Below are 22,814 nucleotides of genomic sequence, written 5' to 3' on the forward strand. Positions count from 1 at the left end.
CCCCTCCTATCCTCCTCTCTCCTACCCCCTCTCTCCACTCCTCTCCCTGAGTCCTTACCTCTACCCTCTCTCCTTCTCTCCTCCCCCTCCTATCCTCTCTCCTATCCCCTCTCTCCACTCCTCTCCTCTCTCCTCCCCCTCCTCTCCTCCTCTCTCCTATCCCCTCTCTCCACTCCTCTCCCTGAGTCCTCACCTCTACCCTCTCTCCTCCTCCCCCCTCCCCCTCCCCCTCCCCCTCCCCTCCTCTCCTCGGGGCAGCAGGAGCAGCTTGGGTAAGGTATAAGCAGAGCTAGGTAACAGCTTTGAATTTGTCATTCTGTTTTTGTGTATTTTTCATTCATGCCTAATACACCCCACTTTCTCTTGGCAGTTACACTAACATTATAGAGACAGTCCGCATGTCTGGGAATGCGCATACAGGCTCTAGGAACGCCCACAATAGACGCTGGGTTAGCCTGGGGGCGGGGTCAGGGTGGGGTAAATTCCCCCGTTCTATCCATTCAGCAAAGTTAGAATTTAGCTGATAGCCCAGGGATTTAACCACCACAGTAAACGCACATCTGAGCAGATGTCTTGTGTTCTGCTCTAGAACCCCAAAACATGTAGTTTAGAGCCGCAGCACCGTCTTTTGGTGAGTCAGCCCATGAGATATATGGGCGGTTTTACCCCACTCGCGCGCCAGCCATTTAACATTTTGCGGGCGTTCCCAGACATGCGGACTGACTATGATGAGACGTGGCCTCAACCTATACATTCAAAAAAAATTAAGTAGCAGCTAAGCAGCTAATGTTAGCTAAAGGTTCTCAAAAGTTTTCAGTCAAGGACCCTGACACAAATTATCTGATAAGATTTTTGCTTTTAGATGTTTTATTACAGAAAGTGTATGAAACCCATGACCAGAATAGTCAAACATTCTGTCATTGTGTTAGTTATAGATGGAATTATATATGAAAATATATTATCCCCCTTTTTGCTGGGGACCCCCTGGAACCCCCTCACCCCCTATATATATATATATATATATATATATAATTTTTGATGACTTGGCCTCTACAACATCTTTCTCAAAGTGAAAACCAAGTTGTGAGGTGACGGAAGGGTCCCACGCAAGACCAACTCCCCTCTCAAAACACCCCCATTGGAAATGCAATAATTTCTCTAGGCCTATTTTACAATTATGAAATAATTTACGTTACTGCAATAATTAGGTCTACTTTTGGTTTTGATCATTAGGCCTACTTTTATCAATTTCAGCCAAATTATGGAAAATTCTGCAATATTCCATGTTTTACAGTTGATTTTGATTATCAAATTCCATGATTCCGTCAGTTTTTTTCCTTTTGCGGAAATCATATGGCCCTAGTCTTTACTGATAGATGTTGTTTGTCCCACCTGAGCGGGCTGTCTCCTAGTTGACAGAGGAGAAGTTGAGATGTTGTTTGTCCCACCTGAGCGGGCTGTCTCCTAGTTGACAGAGGAGAAGTTGAGATGTTGTTTGTCCCACCTGAGCGGGCTGTTTCCTAGTTCACAGAGGAGAAGTTGAGATGTTGTTTGTCCCACCTGAGCGGGCTGTCTCCTAGTTCACAGAGGAGAAGTTGGGCCAGGCAGAGAAGACGGAGCTGGATGCTCATTTAGAGAACCTGATTGCCCGGGCCGACTGCACCAAGAATTGGACTGAGAAGATCTTCAGACAGACAGAGGTGCTCCTGCAACCTAACCCAAGTAAGTTCTTCACATTCTCCAGAAAATGTCTCCACCAACCAGCAATCCCTTAAAGTACCCTTACTTTTGCATGAATTCAGCCCTTCATGTATCCAATTTTCCCTAGCAAAATGTCAGGTCGATTGGAGGAACGGTTAAGATATGCGAAGGAGGACACACGGAGAGACAGACAGACAGACAGACAGAGAGAGATTCCTGGAATTAGTAGATTAGTAACCCTGCAAAAACACCCTTAATTTATCGTGTCTCCACAAACCAACCCATGAATAAATCCCTCAAAAACCCATGATACTCACCATACTTTTGAAGGCTGTAATTTTTAAAGGCTAATTAATGTTGATATAATGAGAAACATTTCAGGGACAAAACTAGAGAGCACTCAGTAGACTGCATGATTCCATTTGCAAGTTAGGTCCCTTTTTGTGATTGGCCACACCCCCTTTTGACCAGTGAGTTAACACGTTCACTGCCAAGGACGTGTTAACACGTTTTCAGAATCCAGCTGTTGACTGCCAAGGACGTGTTAACACGTTCTCAGAATCGATTTTTTTTTTTTGACGGTGGGACGTTGATCTAACCCTTTTACGTCTACCACACCAGAATTGCAGGTATTGAATGTGTATAATCTATTTTACCGACCCACTGAGTGTCGACATGTCTCTCCACAGTAGAAAGAGGCGACCCAAAACTGGAGGGAAAAGCGCGACGAAGCCGTTCTCATACTGTAAAATTGATGGCGAAAACGCTTTCACTTTCGCGCTGATGCACATCGGTGGCAACGGTGGGGGGTTCCAAGAATAGATTGGATGCACACTTTGAAACACGCAGCATAAATATGACCAGAATCGCATCAAAGCTCTCAACCAAAACTCCACGAAACGAGCGAGTCCACCCAGACTTCCTCAAACAGCGGCCGCTCAAACAGGCAGCAGCCAGGCAGCAGCAACTTCGTTGTGACACGCCCGCTGGAGAGCCAGGGAGGCAGGAGGAGAACACACGGAGGGAGGAGTTGGAAGCAGAGGGGGGTTTCCTGCTGTTATGGAGGAAATTACTGTTCAAAACTATTGTTTAGATGTCTGACTCTTACTGATGCCAAAAATGAATGGTTAAAGTGACTGTTCTATCGAATTTCACAAAAAGCCGTTTATCTCTGAATAATTTTTCTGACGCTGAAACCATGCTGTATTCAACTGCTAATGCTTACATAACTACTAACTCTACAAACTAACTCTTTTAGACAGAGAAAGCACACATTCTATTAGTTCTTTTGAGATATTGTGTGTTCACAAAATCTTAGCAGAAAAGAATCCTCGGGTCTTGAAAGATGAGCCAGAATCCTCAAAAAAACCCTCTGGCAGAAGCTAACTACAGTAAAAAAAAAAACGTCTGGCAGTGAATGTGTTAATCAGTTGGTCCTTGGCCCATGATCTAATTATCTACAAGTGTCATGGTGTTAACCCATTGATACCTGATGCAGCATTTGCGTGTATATCCCTCATTTGTGTGTGTATCCCTTTAAGACCGCGAACCGCGTTAACGCGGTTCGCAGTCTTAAAGGGATACACACACAAATGCTGCATCAGGTATCAATGGGTTAAGTGAATCCGTCTGGAAGTTAGGCACCTTTTTGTGAATGGCCACACCCATTGACACACGCCCTTTTGCCCATCTGGGTGTGGAAAGTTAATCAGTTCTAAGTTGGCCCAACTAAGTTGACTTACTTCTCTACAAAGTTTTGTGCAAATCAGTTGATAACTTTTTGAGAGAGCCTGCTGACAAACAAACACATAGACAGACAGACAGACAGACAGGGACCAAAACATACTGTATGACCCCCAGCCAATGTATGTCATTTTAAGGGTTTGGTTTCGTACTGATTACTCAAGCAATTTTGCATCTGAACTAGAAGGAATTTCTTTTAAACCTTTCCTCGCTGCTACAGTAAATGTTATCTGAAACTGAAACTATTATTTTTTCCCCTTGATTTTTTTTAATGAGTGAATTCTGGTAGTAATGTCTAACCCTTGTTGTTTTCTGATTCTCCACGCTCCAGTTGATCATACTGGTAAGTCTTTGTCTCATTTCCCAGTGTCCTGTAGACGCTTTTAACTTGACAACATAGACATTCTAAATGGACCCTAGCTTACTTCCTGTTGCAGTGACAGGAAATAAACTAGGTTTCAAATTAAGCAATAACCCCCAAAAGGCCATGGTTATTAACAGTGATTTTACAACAGCTAAGAGTGCTTTACAGCACGCCACGACACAGCCTCACACTTTACAGCATGCCACGACACAATTCTGTGAAAACCATCTGTCTGGAAGCCTGTTTGAACATGTGCATGCGTCTTTATCATTTGGACTTCCAATAGGTAGATAGCTGCTTACTTATGGCTCATTTCGACCACATGGTACCGCCTCAACTTAACAATAGACGGTTTCAACTCGACAATATACCGTAAACATTCTAAATTGCCCCCAGCTTACTTCCTGTTGCAGTGTTTGCTAGTACTGTACAATAGGGCTGTGGCGATTCACTTATCTCCCGATTCGATACTATCACGATTCTTGGGTGCCGATTCGATTTATATTGCGATTATTAAGTATTGCGATTCTACGATTATTGCGATTCGATATTACGATTTATTGCGATTTTTGTTTATTTTTTTCTTTTATTTTTTCAGTTTGTTTGCTTTTTTACACTAGATTAGAACATGGGAAAAGTTGAATCATACACTAGAGACTGTATATTATATATCATGAGTAGGGCTGGGCGATATAGTTAAAAACAGGGGCGGACTGGGATCATAATTCAGGCCGGGCATTAGATACCAAGCAGGCCAGGCCGATATGGGCCGACGCGCGTGAAATTTGGGCCGTTTGAAGCCCAATTTGGGCCGTTTGAAGCCAGATTTGTGCAGATTAGTCCAATTTTACTATGAGATGCACCCACTTTAACCCTGAAGTGTAATTGTTACTTCAGACTAACTAATAAAGTAATAAAACCACTAGTAAACCAGTAGGCGGCGCCTGGCCTGCTGTTCAGTGAGTGGCCTGACTGCAAGCACACACAAAAAAAAAAGGGGTTGTTGTTTTTTTGCCATTATCGATTCTGGAATAAAAGATTGATTAAAAAAATCGTGACATTAAAAATCGCGATACTTAGGTGAATCGATTTTTCCCCCCACCCCTACTGTACAATAACTGACGGGACATAAGCCAGGTTCCAAACCCAATTCTGTGAAAACCGTCTATACTGGCTTTTGTTAGTACCGCTTGGTTGGTACCCTTTCACTGTGCCCGCCCCCTACTGGTCATCATAGCAACGCTGCTATGCTATCCCGCATAGGACGCAAGTCGCACCTACAAACTTGATCAGATGGAAATCAGTCATGTCTGGATTATGAAATGACACCAAGTGCTTCACTCTTCAGTGGGGCTTTCACAGACTAGTCGGCTATCAAAACCTCCAGTCGACATTGTGTCTCATAGTTGACTAATCGTCCAGCTGTGGTTGTAGGAATAAAGGAATAAATAAGTAAATAAATAAATAGATCATAATGAAATAAATAAATCACAATTAAATAAATAAATTGAACATAGATTAGTTTGAATGATCATTTTCTACATGATGCCATGTTAAATAAAGAGAATTGAAGGTATTTAGAGACAGAAAGACTCTTGTCTGTGTTGTTACTTGAGGCAAACAGTCGCTATCTCCAGCTCAGACAAGTTGCTGGGGTTTAGCGGGTCATTTGTAAACAGCCTCTCAGAGCCAATCAGGACTCTACTATTTCACATACACCCCAGGTTGGTCCCGCCTACATTAGTTAACCCTTTACTGGTTGTTCCTGAGACCTTTTTGATGGGAATCGATCATTTTCATTGTGTGGAAAAAAAATATGATACATCTCCTGTGAGTAGTCGACTAGTTGACTACTGTGTTGGGAGTAGTCGATGACTACTAAAATGCAGTAGTCGTGAATGCCCTACTCTTCAGTTACAATGTGCTATATTAGCTCCATCGACACAAATTTTGAACCAACCGGCACTCAGCTCACCAAATGCTCAGGTTGCTGAATGCGCACCACTGGCACTGCGTTCAAACCTATTTCAGTTATTACTTGTGATATTATCGCACCTCCGACACACGGCCAGGCTACCCTCTGTTCTGGGATGTTTGAGGGGAAGAGCTGTCGGGGTGGGCGAGGGGAGAGAGGCCGAGCAGCCTTGGTTGGAGAAAGACACCGACCTCACCCTCCTCCCGGAGAGCGGTGCACCACGGGCACATGGCTTGGCAAGGCAGGGTGACCACGGTTCCTGGAGCCCCTGCCCGTGCGAAACAGCTAGGTTACATTTTTTCCATCTCATACTCTGTGTGTAAAGACCTTAATTCACAGCAAGGAGACATATTTTATTTCAGAAAATGCTGAAGGCAGCAAGACAAAAGACTGCTGCAATCCTACACACAAGAGGGTAATCTAACCTGGTAGCTACTACCCTTTGCATACAGTATTGTGTACGCAGTGATGATGATTCTCTGACCCATCAGCAGTCTGCAGGGTTTTCATGTCACCTTTTGGTATGGCTTCAGCTCATTTGGAGAAAATAAATAAAGCTCGCACACTGCAAAGGCTCCAGTTTAGGTGTTTTTATTTGACACCGGTGGTTACGTTTCGGGCAGCATGCCCTTCCTCAGACAAAGTGACATAGGAAGACGCCATCTTAAATACATGCATGGAACAGGGTTAGCTCATTTGGAACCTCGACGGCGTCGGCGACAGAGGTGCTACTACAGAAAGTATTCGCCTCAGCTCGCCCAATGAAAACCCCCTAAAAGGCGAATCAAGTAGAGTTGAGCCGGTACCTGCGGTCGAAAAATGTGCCTTTACTGTGTCATACTGTAGAAGTGTAACCTATTACACCTGGAAACTGAAATGAACATCTGTCAGTTGTCAGAGGGATGGTGATGGCACTGTGGCTGTGAATGAGTTTGCTTGTAACTTCCTGGTTGGAGCTGTGTGCTGAGCTGGTGCCGATGTACACACTGGTGTTGAATTACTAATAAACTGCCAGGCAGCAAGACGCCACGCAGCACCTGCTGCATTGTGTAAGACCTACGCTGTGTTCAGGTGTATCCTACATCTATAGTAAAGACCTACGCTGTGTTCAGGTGTAGCCTACATCTACTGTATAGTAAAGACCAAGACCTACCCTGTCTTCAGATGTATCCTACATCTATAGTAAAGACCAAGACCTACCCTGTGTTCAGGTGTATCCTACATCTATAGTAAAGACCTACGCTGTGTTCAGGTGTATCCTACATCTATAGTAAAGACCTACGCTGTGTTCAGGTGTAGCCTACATCTACTGTATAGTAAAGACCAAGACCTACCCTGTGTTCAGGTGTATCCTACATCTATAGTAAAGACCTACGCTGTGTTCAGGTGTATCCTACATCTATAGTAAAGACCTACGCTGTGTTCAGGTGTATCCTACATCTATAGTAAAGACCGACGCTGTGTTCAGGTGTATCCTACATCTATAGTAAAGACCTACGCTGTGTTCAGGTGTAGCCTACATCTACTGTATAGTAAAGACCAAGACCTACCCTGTGTTCAGGTGTATCCTACATCTATAGTAAAGACCTACGCTGTGTTCAGGTGTATCCTACATCTATAGTAAAGACCTATGCTGTGTTCAGGTGTATCCTACATCTATAGTAAAGACCTACGCTGTGTTCAGGTGTATCCTACATCTATAGTAAAGACCTACGCTGTGTTCAGGTGTATCCTACATCTATAGTAAAGACCTACGCTGTGTTCAGGTGTATCCTACATCTATAGTAAAGACCAAGACCTACGCTGTGTTCAGGTGTATCCTACATCTATAGTAAAGACCTACGCTGTGTTCAGGTATATCCTACATCTATAGTAAAGACCTACGCTGTGTTCAGGTGTAGCCTACATCTATAGTAAAGACCTATGCTGTGTTCAGGTGTATCCTACATCTATAGTAAAGACCTACGCTGTGTTCAGGTGTATCCTACATCTATAGTAAAGACCTACGCTGTGTTCAGGTGTATCCTACATCTATAGTAAATACCAAGACCTACGCTGTGTTCAGGTGTATCCTACATCTATAGTAAAGACCAAGACCTACGCTGTGTTCAGGTGCAGCCTACATCTATAGTAAAGACCAAGACCTACACTGTGTTCAGGTGTATCCTACATCTATAGTAAAGACCAAGACCTACACTGTGTTCAGGTGTATCCTACATCTATAGTAAAGACCAAGACCTACGCTGTGTTCAGGTGTATCCTGCATCTATAGTAAAGACAAAGACCTACGCTGTGTTCAGGTGTATCCTGCATCTATAGTAAAGAGCAAGACCTACGCTGTGTTCAGGTGTATCCTACATCTATAGTAAAGACCAAGACCTACGCTGTGTTCAGGTGTATCCTACATCTATAGTAAAGACCAAGACCTACGCTGTGTTCAGGTGTATCCTACATCTATAATAAAGACCAAGACCTACGCTGTGTTCAGGTGTATCCTACATCTATAGTAAAGACCTAGACCTACACTGTGTTCAGGTGTATCCTACATCTATAGTAAAGACCTACACTGTGTTCAGGTGTGTCCTACATCTATAGTAAAGAGCAAGACCTACGCTGTGTTCAGGTGTATCCTACATCTATAGTAAAGACCAAGACCTACGCTGTGTTCAGGTGTATCCTACATCTATAGTAAAGACCAAGACCTACACTGTGTTCAGGTGTATCCTACATCTATAGTAAAGACCAAGACCTACGCTGTGTTCAGGTGTATCCTACATCTTTAGTAAAGACCTACGCTGTGTTCAGGTGTATCCTACATCTATAGTAAAGACCTACGCTGTGTTCAGGTGTAGCCTACATCTATAGTAAAGACCAAGACCTACGCTGTGTTCAGGGGTAGCCTACATCTATAGTAAAGACCAAAACCTACACTGTGTTCAGGTGTATCCTGCATCTATAGTAAAGAGCAAGACCTACGCTGTGTTCAGGTGTATAGTACATCTATAGTAAAGACCTACGCTGTGTTCAGGTGTATCCTACATCTATAGTAAAGACCAAGACCTACACTGTGTTCAGGTGTATCCTACATCTATAGTAAAGACCAAGACCTACGCTGTGTTCAGGTGTATCCTGCATCTATAGTAAAGACAAAGATCTACGCTGTGTTCAGGTGTATCCTGCATCTATAGTAAAGAGCAAGACCTACACTGTGTTCAGGTGTATCCTACATCTATAGTAAAGACCAAGACCTACGCTGTGTTCAGGTGTATCCTACATCTATAGTAAAGACCAATACCTACGCTGTGTTCAGGTGTATCCTACATCTATAGTAAAGACCAAGACCTATGCTGTGTTCAGGTGTATCCTACATCTATAGTAAAGACCTAGACCTACACTGTGTTCAGGTGTATCCTACATCTATAGTAAAGACCTACGCTGTGTTCAGGTGTGTCCTACATCTATAGTAAAGAGCAAGACCTACACTGTGTTCAGGTGTATCCTACATCTATAGTAAAGACCAAGACCTACACTGTGTTCAGGTGTATCCTACATCTATAGTAAAGACCAAGACCTACACTGTGTTCAGGTGTATCCTACATCTATAATAAAGACCAAGACCTACGCTGTGTTCAGGTGTATCCTACATCTTTAGTAAAGACCAAGACCTACACTGTGTTCAGGTGTATCCTACATCTATAGTAAAGACCAAGACCTAGGCTGTGTTCAGGTGTATCCTACATCTTTAGTAAAGACCTACGCTGTGTTCAGGTGTATCCTACATCTATAGTAAAGACCTACGCTGTGTTCAGGTGTAGCCTACATCTATAGTAAAGACCAAGACCTACGCTGTGTTCAGGGGTAGCCTACATCTATAGTAAAGACCAAAACCTACACTGTGTTCAGGTGTATCCTACATCTATACTAAAGACCAAGACCTACGCTGTGTTCAGGTGTATCCTAAATCTATAGTAAAGACCAAGACCTACACTGTGTTCAGTGGTACCCTACATCTATAGTAAAGACCAAGACCTACGCTGTGTTCAGGTGTATCCTACATCTATAGTAAAGACCAAGACCTACGCTGTGTTCAGGTGTATCCTACATCTTTAGTAAAGACCTACGCTGTGTTCAGGTGTATCCTACATCTATAGTAAAGACCTACGCTGTGTTCAGGGGTAGCCTACATCTATAGTAAAGACCAAAACCTACACTGTGTTCAGGTGTATCCTACATCTATACTAAAGACAAGATCTACGCTGTGTTCAGGTGTATCCTAAATCTATAGTAAAGACCAAGACCTACACTGTGTTCAGTGGTACCCTACATCTATAGTAAATGTGTATATCACAAGCTTCATAACACCCATTCTTTAACATTAATTCAATCGTTTATTGGATATTAGTTTATTAGGTACATTTCATAACAAGATTTCCTGCAATTGGGATTTTTAAATGAAAAAGATGAGTTTGTGCAACCTTCTTCCAATATATTTGGATCTCTCATATATGCCCTACTTTTGGATCCAAATCAAAGTATTTACGTGAGAGAGAGAGAGAGAGAGAGAGAACTGTACATGCAGGATATTGTGTAATGCAGGATATTGTGTAACTCCCTGCTGTTGTTCAGGTGCTCGTATAGAGGAGTTTGTGTATGAGAAGCTGGACAAGAAGCTCCCGTCCAGGACGACCAACAGCGAGCTGCTGGGCCAGTACATGCTCCATGCTGCCAGGGACTTCGGCCCGGGGACTCCTTACGGTCAGTAGGGCTTTCACAGACTAGTCGACTATCAAAACCACTAGCCTGTGTGTGCATCATAGTGACTAATCGTTCATCTGTGGTTTTAGGAATTAACATAAATAAATAAATTGAACTTAGATTTGTTTGAACAATCATCTTCTACATGCAGCCATGTTAAAGGGATACACCACTTTTTTGGAAGTTTAGCTCATTTGCCACATCCCCCCCACATAACCAAGATACACCATGCCTTACCGGCACTGTCCGCTCAGTTTACAGTGAGCTAGTCGTGAAGCTAGTAATTATCGCCATAGAATGGAGGCTAATGGTACAGCTGTTAAAATCTGCCAAAACACACATCTCATGGCGCCAAAATACATGTTGTGCTCACCACACAATGAAATATTAATCCAAAATGCACATAATCTGTCTTTTTGGAAGGAAAAGAGGTCGGCGGCCATGTTCGGAAAGTAGTGCCGGCTACCTCTTTTCCTTCTGCAGCTGTACCATTAGCCTCCATTCTATGGCGATAATGACTAACTTCACGACTGTAGCGCACTGTAAACTGAGCGGACAGTGCCGGTAAGGCATGGTGTATCTTGGTTATGTGGGGGGGATGTGGCAAATGAGCTAAACTTCCAAAAAAGTGGTGTATCCCTTTAAGTCAACAGCATTGAAGGTATTGAAGGTATCTCCAGCTCAGACAAGCTGCTGGGGTTTAGCGGCTCATTTGTAAACGGCCTCTCAGAGCCAATCAGGAATCTGCTATTTCACATAAACCCAGGTTGGAAAGAAAGACACTCCAAATTGTACTTGGAGGTTCCTCAACAGTGCAAGGGGTTATTTGAAGATTACGCCAGAGTCCCATGTAGGGTAACGATGCCTAATAAGGGGTGGCAAAAGGCATATTGGAAAGGCAGCTTTGGACTCTCGAGGTTGCATCTCAAAAGGCTCTCCCTGGTTCCTTGTTCCCTCTTCTACCTTCGTAAAAACGTGAAAGGAGTGTCTTTGTCTTTGCCTACATTAGTTAACCCTTTACTGGCTGTTTTGGGGAACTTTTTTGATGAGAATTGATACTATACTCTTTATTGGGTGAAAAAATATAGACATCTCCCGTGACTTCGACTAGTCGACTACCTTTTGGGAGTAGTCAGTGATGACTAAAATTCATGGGACCGCTTCTTTACTCATAGCAGGACTGGGACACTGTGATGTGGCTATATTATATTATATTGCTTTAATTATTATTATTATTTTTTTGTTGTGAATATATCACGGAACCAAGTATGTTCATTTATTACAGGCCTGGAAATGTATAAGTGAAAGTAAAAATGTTTGTTTATGTTTATGCTGTCTATGTGTGTAAATAAATAAAAACTTTATTTACAAAAAAAAAAAAAAAAAAAAATGAAAATTCAATATGCGTGAATGCCCTAATGGATTGGCTCCCAAACTGTGGTCCGCGGACCACTGGTGGTCTGTGCGGCTCCGCCTGGTGGTCCGCCAGAGAATTGCAATATATATACAGTATATATGTGTTTTTACAAGTCTTTACATACACATTAACCCTGAGGAGTAGCCAGATTAGGCTGGTTTTCAGAAATATCGCGATACTTTGGGAATATCACAATGTTTAACATTTACTTTCAGAGACTGCAGCAGGCTCTGTTTTAAAGCCAGAGTGAAGTTTCTGGCATCATATGAAACTAGAAGACCTAAGGAATCGATTGGTACCAACCATGTCATGCTAGTTTGTCAGGAAGGTAGCTAAATAACACTCCAAACTTAGGCAAAACTTTGGCGAGGGGAAAAAAACATTTTCAAAAGGGTCCTCTTTTTCACAGCCTAATGTTGGCAGGTGTGTGTGTGTGTGTGTGTCCCTGTGTGTCCCTGTGTGTCCCTGTGTGTCCGTTTTGAACCAGCTAGTAGCCTTATATTGTCATTTAGCCTTTCTGCTGCTATTGCATGGTTAAAACAGCACATTTTATTTTAGTGGGGGGGGGGGGGGGGGGGTGTGTGTACGCAGTGGAAGTGGTCCCTGGGAAATTTGGTTTGGTACGTAGTGGTACTTGGATGGAAAAGTTTGGGAACCCCTGCCCTAATGGACAGAGGAGTTTGTGGAGAGGTTTGCACTTGACAAAATATAGCCACTGAATTGTGGGCGCGCTATCTGCTACCAGCCCGTTTTGTTTCGTCTTTTTCCTGTTATTGCAAATAAAGCCGACAGCCCGCCTGTAGCTTTGTGCCATCTTTTGGGGATTTCACATTGCGTTACACTCAGCATGCATCTGTGTGGGTCCCCAGGCAGCACCCTGATCACAGTAGGAGAGTACCAGAAGACTCTGGGGGGAGCGGAGCGCGAGTTCCTCCAGACCTCCTCGGTCAGCTTCCTCACTCCTCTTCGCAACTTCCTGGAAGGAGACTGGAGGACTATATCAGTAAGTAATAATAACAATAACAATAAACGACATACCTCTGATCTCAGCCCTCTTGTCGTCTTTGTTTCCTGATCTCTTTGTTGTTGGCAGAAAGAGAAGCGACTTCTGGAGAACCGACGCCTGGACCTCGACATCTGCAAAGCCCGTGTGAAGAAAGCCAAGCATGCAGAAGCCAAAGCAGCGGTGAGATTCATGTTGCCAAAGCTTTTTTACCACGTGCGCAGCCTGCGCAGCGTGTGGTCAAGAGAGCGTTTTGGGGTGAGTCGAGCTGGAATTGTGCTTCCCGCATCGGCGAGGACCGCGAGTGTCCGTGCGGAGAAGTGACGTCAAATCAGCAGACACGCCCCTCCGCAAGGCTCCCGTGCGGATGGTTTTCCCCTGGCCGTGCACACCAGATGAGACGTTAAACCGAGGTCCTGAGTAAGGCTGTAACCTCGGTGCCCTGGGGGGGTGTAACCCCGGTCCCCAGGGGCCAGTTGCACCAACTGGTCTTAACTATGCCTGGTCGTAACTCCTACGTCGGTCTTAGTTAAGACCAGTCTTTAGAGTGGATTTAGGCCTGTTGCACCAACAGGGCTTACGTCTGGTCTTAACTACGCCGGTCGTAGCAAAGCGCGTCCATGTGAATTGCCGGGGAATGTCCCCTGATTGGCCCAAAAATGTGCCTCGCGACCTGCTTGGAGCATCACTGTGCCATATGGCCACTACTGTATGTGCGTCACTACACCCTCCCTCCTCCCACCCTCCCTCCTCCTGTGGAAGCTCCGGGGGGAAATGGCGGCGATTGAGTGCCAGGCAGTCTGAATGAAATTGAATGTAACGTTCCCAATTCTATGTATTCAATTCTAAAAAACGACCCTCAACATTTGGGAAGACTAAGCCACACAACTAGTTCGTTATAATCGATCGTCATGCTTCGAAGGTGACTTTACGACGGTGCGGACTCGATCACAGCAGGTCTCCGCTGATAGACTACCACGGAGATCTCTTACAGGCACAGGCACTTTACGCCTCCTCCTGACCAGGCGTAATATTTACGACCGGTCTTAGTGAGAAAAAGGCTTACCAGAGTCAGTGAGTTGGTGCAACCGGCGTAGCTGTTAGGTCGTAAAGTTACGACCGGCTTAGCTTAAGACCAGTCGTAAGACCAGTTGGTGCAACTGTCCCCTGGGGGGATGGGGATGACTCCGGTGCCGTGGGGGTCTCACCCCGGTGCCCTGGCTAAATTCCCACACAGGCCTTCCTTCCATCATGGCCACCTAATCATCCCTCATTACTTAATTGGCTCCTTCAGTCCTCAACTCTCCACCGTGATAGCTGATGTGTGGTGAACGTTCTGATAGCTGATGTGTGGTGAGTGTTCTGATAGCTGATGTGTGGTGAACGTTCTGATAGCTGATGTGTGGTGAGTGTTCTGATAGCTGATGTGTGGTGAGTGTTCTGGAGCTAACTGGCTGCCATGCATCGGTAGTACATGATAGTTCTTGACCCTCTGCTCTGCTCGACCTGCTTGTGGCTCACATTGTGCTTGTTGAAGCTGCTTCATTTATTGTAAATGCATGATTGTACCAACATTTACACCACCACCCCAACATCCCCCCCCCTCCCCCCCCCCCCCCCCGCTGTCGTTCGTAGGCTGCACCCGATTTTCAGGAGACGCGGCCCCGAAATTATGTTCTCTCTGCCAGTGCATCAGCGGTAAGAGCCCAATGGCGAGAGAAATGGCACGCACACACACACACACACACACACACACACACACACACACACACACACACCACTAAAGGGCCAGTATCACTGGACATGTATCCTGGGATGAGAATGGGCATACAGCAACAAAAACATTTAACTTTGCTCCAAGGGAAATGTTTTATGGTCACTCATGATTCAGTAGCTGGCTGGTTGGCTTGGTTCCAGGTTTAAAACTCCCTATATAAGGATTTTTCTATACATCTATGGAGAAAGAATTCCCCATTCTTTTCCCCGTAGACATTTTGTAAAATCCTTATAAAAAGAGTTTTACTTGGTCAAACCAAGCGATTCAGCGATATTCACAATCAGGAGAGACCATATGAATGGGGAATGAAATAACATCGGTCCCATGCCGGAACCGGAAGAGGGTGTGACTTAAGCACTCTATAGTTGACTCACACAAACACACAGTGTACACACAAACACACAAACACACACACACACACACACACAGAGTGCATGTTCAGTTGTCTCAATGACGTGGAGGTCAACTAAGTTATTCACAAAATGTGCAGATGTCTTTCATCAGTGAGTACAGATGTGGAGGTCTTTTGTGCTTAGTACTGCTTACTGTCAAATCATTCAAGTCACGTTTGACACATTTATAACATCCAAAAGGCTGATCACAGTGACAGGCTTGTTTGATGTTATAAATTAGGGGTGGGGGAAAAAATCGATTCACCTAAGTATCGCGATTTTTAACTCATTGAGTGCCAGCCACTTTTGGAGAACGGACGCTCCCAGTGCCAGAGTTTCAGAGCGTTTTCAGTGATTTCTCGAGGCCCACAGAATATTGTGTGATATTACTATGTAAACACTGAACACGCACAAAGAACGATGAGACTCTATTCTATCATCTGCAAAAAAAAGTTTATTGATCCCATTTTCCGTTCTTTAGTTATGAGCCGGAGAAGATAGCTTGATTCATCCAAAAACAGCAATTTTTTTCTAGAAGCTGAGATAATTGGCCTTTTGTGAAATTAAACATTTCAAGCACATCACTGACTCTGAAGCTAATCTTTTCTAATGTAGTCACACCTCAAAAATAATTTCCTTCAATAAAACAGTTTAGGCCAGGGAATTTTGTTTGGCAGAATAATATTTTTAGCTACAACCAGCAGCGCTGGCCCCTGCGTGCGCTGCTGGTTGCAGCTTCTTGCTGGTCTTGATTTGCTGCTGGTGGGCATCGGATATTCTGGCTTGCGTTTGTCAATCCTGTCCTGCTGCCTGGGTCTGTCTGGGTGTTGCGTGCTGCTCTGCGTGCCCCCCCCCCCCCCCCCCCCCGCCCCGCCCCGCCTCGCCTCAACTGCACACTCCTCCTCCTGTCTGTGGTGGCTCTCTGCTGAGTTTGCTGTGCGCACAGTGAAGGGTGCGCAACATCCAGTTTTTTTACAGCGTTCCGCGTGTGTTTGTCACCGGCAACGATGCTTCCAGTTGAGAATAATAACAACTCCACGGTGTGGATGTGCGGATGTGCTGTCGCAACCGACACGGAGCGGCTCAATTGTGGGAGCAGATTGGCTGCTGCAGGCACAGCTGCAGTAACGTGCTTCAGCATATCGATGCATACGGATGCGATGCGATTTCCGTTTCCATAACGACTTCTTCTTTGTTTTTTCCTTGCCTTTCTGTTATGTGGAGAGCACTGTCGCCACCTAAGGGTTCTGTAAAATAGGTTATAGACCTCCAATAGCTACAATAGTTGTACCAGAGATGTATCAGGGATTGATCCACGTCCCACCGTCAAAAAACGCAATTGACGACAATCGTCGTCTTTGGCACTCTACGTCAGTATTTGAATTGACGACAGCTGTCGTCATTGGCATTCAATGAGTTAATGTCACGATTTTTTGGATCGATCTTTTATTCCAGAATCGATAATTGCAAATTTAAAAAAAAAAAAAAACAAAAAAAAAACATTTTTTTTTTTTTTTTGGGTGCTTGCAGTCAGGCCACTCACTGAACAGCAGGCCAGGCGCCGCCTACTGGTTTACTAGTGGTTTTATTACTTTATTAGTTAGTCTGAAGTAATAATTACACTTCAGGGTTAAAGTGGGTGCATCTCATTGTAAAATTGGACTTTAAACGGCCCAAATCTGGCTTCAAACGGCCCAAATTTCACGCGCGTTGGCCCATATCGGCCTGGCCTGCTTGGTATCTAATGCCCGGCCTGAATTATGATCCCAGTCCGCCCCTGTTTTTAACTATATCGCCCAGCCCTACTCATGATATATAATATACAGTCTCTAGTGTATGATTCAACTTTTCCCATGTTCTAATCTAGTGTAAAAAAGCAAACAAACTGAAAAAAGAAAAGAAAAAAATAAACAAAAATCGCAATAAATCGTAATATCGAATCGCAATAATCGTAGAATCGCAATACTTAAGAATCGCAATATAAATCGAATCGGCACCCAAGAATCGTGATAGTATCGAATCGGGAGATAAGTGAATCGCCACAGCCCTATTATAAATGTGTCAGACGTGACTGTACTGATGATAGTATCACTCAAACCATAACACGTTTGAAGTAATAAGAAATTCAGATGCAGGACAAAACATGCCACATTTGTGTTTATACACTTGCATAAGCTTTCCTCTGAAGACAGTAACAAGGTCATCCCTAACTAAGCAAGTATTCAGAGTGACCCAGACATATGGGCTCAGCAAGACTAGTTTGAAGTATTCCAAAAGTAATCGAAATTATTGGGAATAGGTTACTTAACTTGAGTATTCTAATGGAATACCAGTACGTTAGAAAATACATTTGAGGACATATATTCAGTATTCTGTAGTGGAATACATTTTAAAAGTAGCCCTCCAACACTGGTCCTTGACGTGAAAAAGTTAAAGAAGAACTACAGTAGTAGACCAGATGCCCCAAAGCGCCTCGAACCAGCCTGTGAGAATAGATTGTTGTGCCATTCCTCATTGCAATGCATTAATAATTCATTGGGGCCCATAACATAACAGCAAGACGGCGGCTGGGAGAGTTTGGATCCCAGTGTGTCAGAACAGAGGAAGGTATAATGTGTGATCAACAGTAACGTAGCACTAGCGCCTAGCCGGGTTGTTTTCTGTGACTGAATCGTAGCCTGGTAAACCATCCAGTCACGTGACCGCACACATTCCGCTTCGTTCTGCGGGACCATCTGGCCTCCAGCCCGGGGGCGGGCCTTTTCAGAAACTACAAAGTCCACGTGCCAATCAGGGGCCTGCCTCGTAGTTGACATCGTAAACCAGCCAATCGGGGACGCCGCTGGCAAAATAGTAACGGCTGCTCCCATGGCTCGGCGGCTCGCGAAGCAACGAGCAGTAATGTTAACGTTCATAGAGTTCACTCAGCCGTAAGTACAGTTATTGCAGAAATAGACGCAATAACCACAATTAAACAAGAACAGGAGTATGTCCAGGGGAGTTTCTCGGCGGAAAATACGTTTTCGCTGTTCTTCCGAGTGGATTTGGATTTGACAGCGCTGATTGGCTGAAGGAGTTGTCTGTCAAGGCAAGTAATCCCGCCCACTGAAATAACTGTGGGACGGATTGGAGTCCAGACTGATACATGGAGCCAAACAGAATGTGAGGTCACGAAACAGGATGGTTTTAAACAGGCTAGACTGGTGTGGCATGGTGCTAGAGATGCAGCAGATGAGTAGACTGGTGTGGCATGGTGCTAGAGATGCAGCAGATGAGTGAAGTGAAAGTGTCCTACTCTCCAGTGCTTTAGATTCTAGAAAGTGTTTGTCCTCGTCCCCACTGTCCAGGTTGGAAACAATCAGAAAATCCCCCCCGCCCCTTTAAAGCAGCTACGAGCAACTTTTTCGATTGTTATTAAACAGTCTAAATTTAATATCAATGCATCACATCTTACCTCTAATAGTAGACGAGACCAACCCAGAGTTTGAACCCCGAGTGAATCAGCCAGTGTTAGTCTGTCTGTGGCCAGGGAAGATCAGGAAGTGAAATGAAACGGTTTGCAGCAGCCACTTCGGCCATATCCACAAAATAACTTCCAAAAAACCTGTTAGAATATAACGAGAGATGTTCGCGAGAGTATGCATGGTTCACATTGTTTATGCTATGTTGCTAGGCAGCGCGAACGGGGTAGGCAGGCAGCTGCGTTTCACTTCCGGGTTTCGCTTCCGCGTTTATCCGGTCCGGCGGTAAGGAGAGAGAGAGAGAGAGAGAGCCCCCTGTTGACACGAGTTTAGACAGACACAGACTTAATAATCATCTAAGGGAGCAATCTCCGATTCACACGGCTTTGGTCTCAGCTACTATTATAGGTAAGATGTGATGCATCAATATTGTAATTATACTGTTTAATAACAATCGAAAAAGTTGCTCGTAGCTGCGTTAAGAAAATTATTATTTGAGGATTCAATAATAGACTAAATGACCTATTAAGATGTGCAGTGAAATCAGTGCAATAACATTAATGTGCAAGCTGTCATAGGATTCAGGTTAGTGACCAACAGCAGCTAGCAGAAACAAGTGCATACAAATGTGTATGACACATTAATTTTAAATGCACACCTCACTGACTATACTCACTCAGCTTTTAGGTAGCTTCCTTATTACTTAGGTCTGATATAGGGGCATAAAGATGGTTGTTTCACTTGTTTGGTATTTAACCATATTCTTTGGATATACCAGTAATCACAATTACCTCGGAAGGTATTCACAGCACAAAGACCGCTTAGTACAGCGACCACCTCTGAAAATCACTCAGGACCGGTTCGAGAGGCGTTCACAAGCTCAAGGGGAGTGAATGCAAGTGAGAGTTTACACAAAGATGCAGTTACTATGAGCATTGACTGCATTGGTAATACTGTCATAGAATTTCAGCAAAATATTGGCAACCAAGCAAAGTACTGCATGGGGCTGTTCTGATGGCTCACTGTAGTGGGCTCCCTCCATAGTTGTGTAGTGACTGTTTGAAACATCACAGTGATCTGAATGAACCATAAATGCTCTGATGTCGGATGTGTGATGTCGGATGTGTGTGATGTCAGATGTGTGTGATGTCGGATGTGTGATGTCGGATGTGTGTGATGTCGGATGTGTGATGTCAGATGTGTGATGTCCGATGTGTGATGTCAGATGTGTGATGTCGGATGTGTGATGTCAGAGGTATGATGTCAAGATGTGTGAGGTCAGAGGTGTGATGTCGGATGTGTGATGTCAGAGGTATGATGTCAAGATGTGTGAGGTCAGAGGTGTGATGTCAGATGTGTGATGTCAACATTGTTTGATGTTTTGGTCTGAGAATGGCTCTTGACTGCTTTTTCTGTTGTCATGCTGCTCTGCTCAGCTGTTGAGTGAGGAAGTTGACAAAGTAAGTATCCTCTAGGCCAGTGGGTCTCAAACATTTCTTTGGCTTCAGTACCCCTTTCCCTGTTTTTTGAATCCAAGTACGGTACCCCCTTTACCCGACTACAACATTTTGCTTAGAAAACTGCAAGAGAAAACTAGCATAATGCAATGAATGAATGATAGCGCACCTTTTGAACATTTACAAAATAAGACTCAATAAGACGTTTCATTTATTGCCATGATTACATTTAATGACATATATTTATTCTTACATTTTACATTTTACCCTTTCTCTCAATTACCCTCCTGTAGTACCTCCATGTACCCCTAGGGGGTACCCCATTTTGGGATCACTGCTCTAGGCTAGTTCGCCTGTCAAGACCTGTGTGTGTGTGTGTGTGTGTGTGTGTGTGTGTGTCGGTATCAGTGATTGTGTGATATTGTTCAATGAAAAGCCTCGTATGTTATACAGCTGCCTTAATGATGCCTGTGTTTGCCTCCACCCCTCTGTGTGTTTGCCTCCACCTTGCCTCCACCCCTCCTCTCTGTGTTTGCCTCCACCCCTCCTCTCTGTGTGTTTCTCCCTCTGGCAGGCAGAGCACGAGCTCCGTGTGGCTCAGACAGAGTTTGACCGGCAAGCAGAAGTCACCAGACTGCTGCTGGAAGGCATCAGCAGCACCCATGTGAGTGTCTGTGACTCCGCCCCCCTCCCTTGACCCCCGACCCGGAACAGATACATGCCCAAATGTAATGGCTTCTTCCTTGACCCATGCTGCACCCTTCATGCTGCACCCTTCATGCTGCACCCTTCATGCTGCACCCTTCATGCTGCACCCTTCATGCTGCACCCTTCATGCTGCACCCTTCATGCTGCACCCTTCATGCTGCACCCTTCATGCTGCACCCTTCCACCAAGTTTCATGAAAATCAGCCCAGTAGTTTTCCCATAACCTTGCTAACAAACAGACAGACGGACAAACAGCACCGAAAACATGACGACCTCCTTGACGGAGGTCATGATATGATTTTTCCACAAAAAAGGTGCACATAATGCGTGAAAGCTGGGAGAGCGCGAGACGACAGAGACGGACAAACAACGTTACGTTGTTGTCAGTCGTGCATTAAAACTAAAGTAACAAGCCTGTTTTGAAAATATAAGGAGTAGAAAGTACAGATGTGTTAAAAAATGTAGGGAGTAAAAGTAAGAAGTTGTCAGAAAAATAAATACTCAGTAGTACAGATACCTGAAAATCCTACTTAAGTACAGTAACAAAGTATTTGTAATTAATTACTTCCCATCTCTGGTGTTTTCTGGCACATTCACCCATTCTGATGGTTTGACTGAATGAATGATGCAGGATTTGGGCTCTTTGTGGAAATTAACCATTTCTTTCCCCCTCTCCCTGCAGTTGAACCACCTGCGTTGTTTGCGTGACTTTGCGGAGGCTCAGGCCACGTACTACGCCCAGTGTCATCAGTACATGCAGGACCTGCAGAAAGAACTCAACAAGTGAGGAGTTAGCTGTTAGCTAGCTGTCATCAGTACATGCAGAAAGAACGCAACAGGTGAGGAGTTAGCTGTTAGCTAGCTGTCATCAGTACATGCAGAAAGAACGCAACAGGTGAGGAGTTAGCTGTTAGCTAGCTGTCATCAGTACATGCAGGAAGAACGCAACAGGTGAGGAGTTAGCTGTTAGCTAGCTGTCATCAGTACATGCAGAAAGAATGCAACAAGTGAGGAGTTAGCTGTTAGCTAGCTGTCATCAGTACATGCAGGACCTGCAGAAAGAACTCAACAGGTGAGGAGTTAGCTGTTAGCTAGCTGTCATCAGTACATGCAGAAAGAACGCAACAGGTGAGGAGTTAGCTGTTAGCTAGCTGTCATCAGTACATGCAGGAAGAACGCAACAGGTGAGGAGTTAGCTGTTAGCTAGCTGTCATCAGTACATGCAGGACCTGCAGAAAGAACTCAACAGGTGAGGAGTTAGCTAGTTGTGCTAATAATAATAATTATAATAGTGCCGTGCCATGCTGGAGAAATCACAGTTATATAGAGTACTGCAGGAATGAGTCCGTAAGACCTGGATGTTGGCACTTCCTGTAATAATAATCATCATCATAATAATATATATATAATGGGGTTTATACATTAGCGCTTTTCCAGATCTCAAAGACGCTTTACAATACACAACATGCTAAACACTGGGGGAGGTGACGTTAGTAAACACATAGTGACTAAAGATGACTAAACACTGAATACTATGGGGGGTGACATTGGTGAAACAGACAGCAACAGAGATGATACAACACACAAGGAAGGATGAGGGGAGGGTGGGGGGGGACTAAAAGAAGGCAGTGGAGATGGGTCATGAGGCGGGAGTGGAAGACTGTGAGGGACTCATTTCTGATGTCTTGGGGAAGGGCGTTCCAGAGTCTGGAAGCTGCCCGAGAGAAGGCTCTGTCCCCAAAACTGCAGAGGTTGGACTTTGGGGTGGAAAGGAGGTCAGCTGAGGTGGATCTGAGGGACCAGGAGGGTTGGCAGGGGGAGAGGAGGTCCGTGAGGTAAGGGGGGGGCGGGGCAGTTGATGAAGGGCTTTGTAAGTTGTGACCAGGATTCTGAACTTGAGATGGGAGATGGGAAGCCATTGGAGTTCTTTGAGGACTGGGGTGATGTGGTGCCAGAATTTGGTGTGGGTGAGACGTCGGGCAGCTGCTTTCTGGTCCAGTTGGAGTCTGTTGATGAGGGTGGCATTGATGCCGTGAAGGAGTGAATTACAGTAGGTGTTGA

At 44.5% G+C, this 22,814-nt stretch overlaps 1 protein-coding gene across 1 annotated transcript in view; it reads left to right on the forward strand.

The window, feature by feature from the left end:
• The window catches only part of LOC310781760 (endophilin-B2-like), a 28,147-nt gene that overhangs the window by 679 nt on the left and 4,654 nt on the right, over positions 1 to 22,814 (forward strand). Inside the window, exons 2-8 of the mRNA XM_083642381.1 lie at positions 1,581 to 1,722; positions 10,410 to 10,538; positions 12,825 to 12,958; positions 13,049 to 13,141; positions 14,594 to 14,656; positions 20,620 to 20,709; positions 21,436 to 21,536. Coding sequence (XP_083498507.1) covers positions 1,581 to 1,722; positions 10,410 to 10,538; positions 12,825 to 12,958; positions 13,049 to 13,141; positions 14,594 to 14,656; positions 20,620 to 20,709; positions 21,436 to 21,536 — 752 coding nt within the window. The remainder of the gene's footprint in view (positions 1 to 1,580; positions 1,723 to 10,409; positions 10,539 to 12,824; positions 12,959 to 13,048; positions 13,142 to 14,593; positions 14,657 to 20,619; positions 20,710 to 21,435; positions 21,537 to 22,814) is intronic.

The sequence above is a fragment of the Poromitra crassiceps genome (genome assembly GCF_964638095.1).
Source record: "Poromitra crassiceps genome assembly, chromosome: 8".
Lineage (NCBI taxonomy): Eukaryota > Metazoa > Chordata > Actinopteri > Beryciformes > Melamphaidae > Poromitra > Poromitra crassiceps.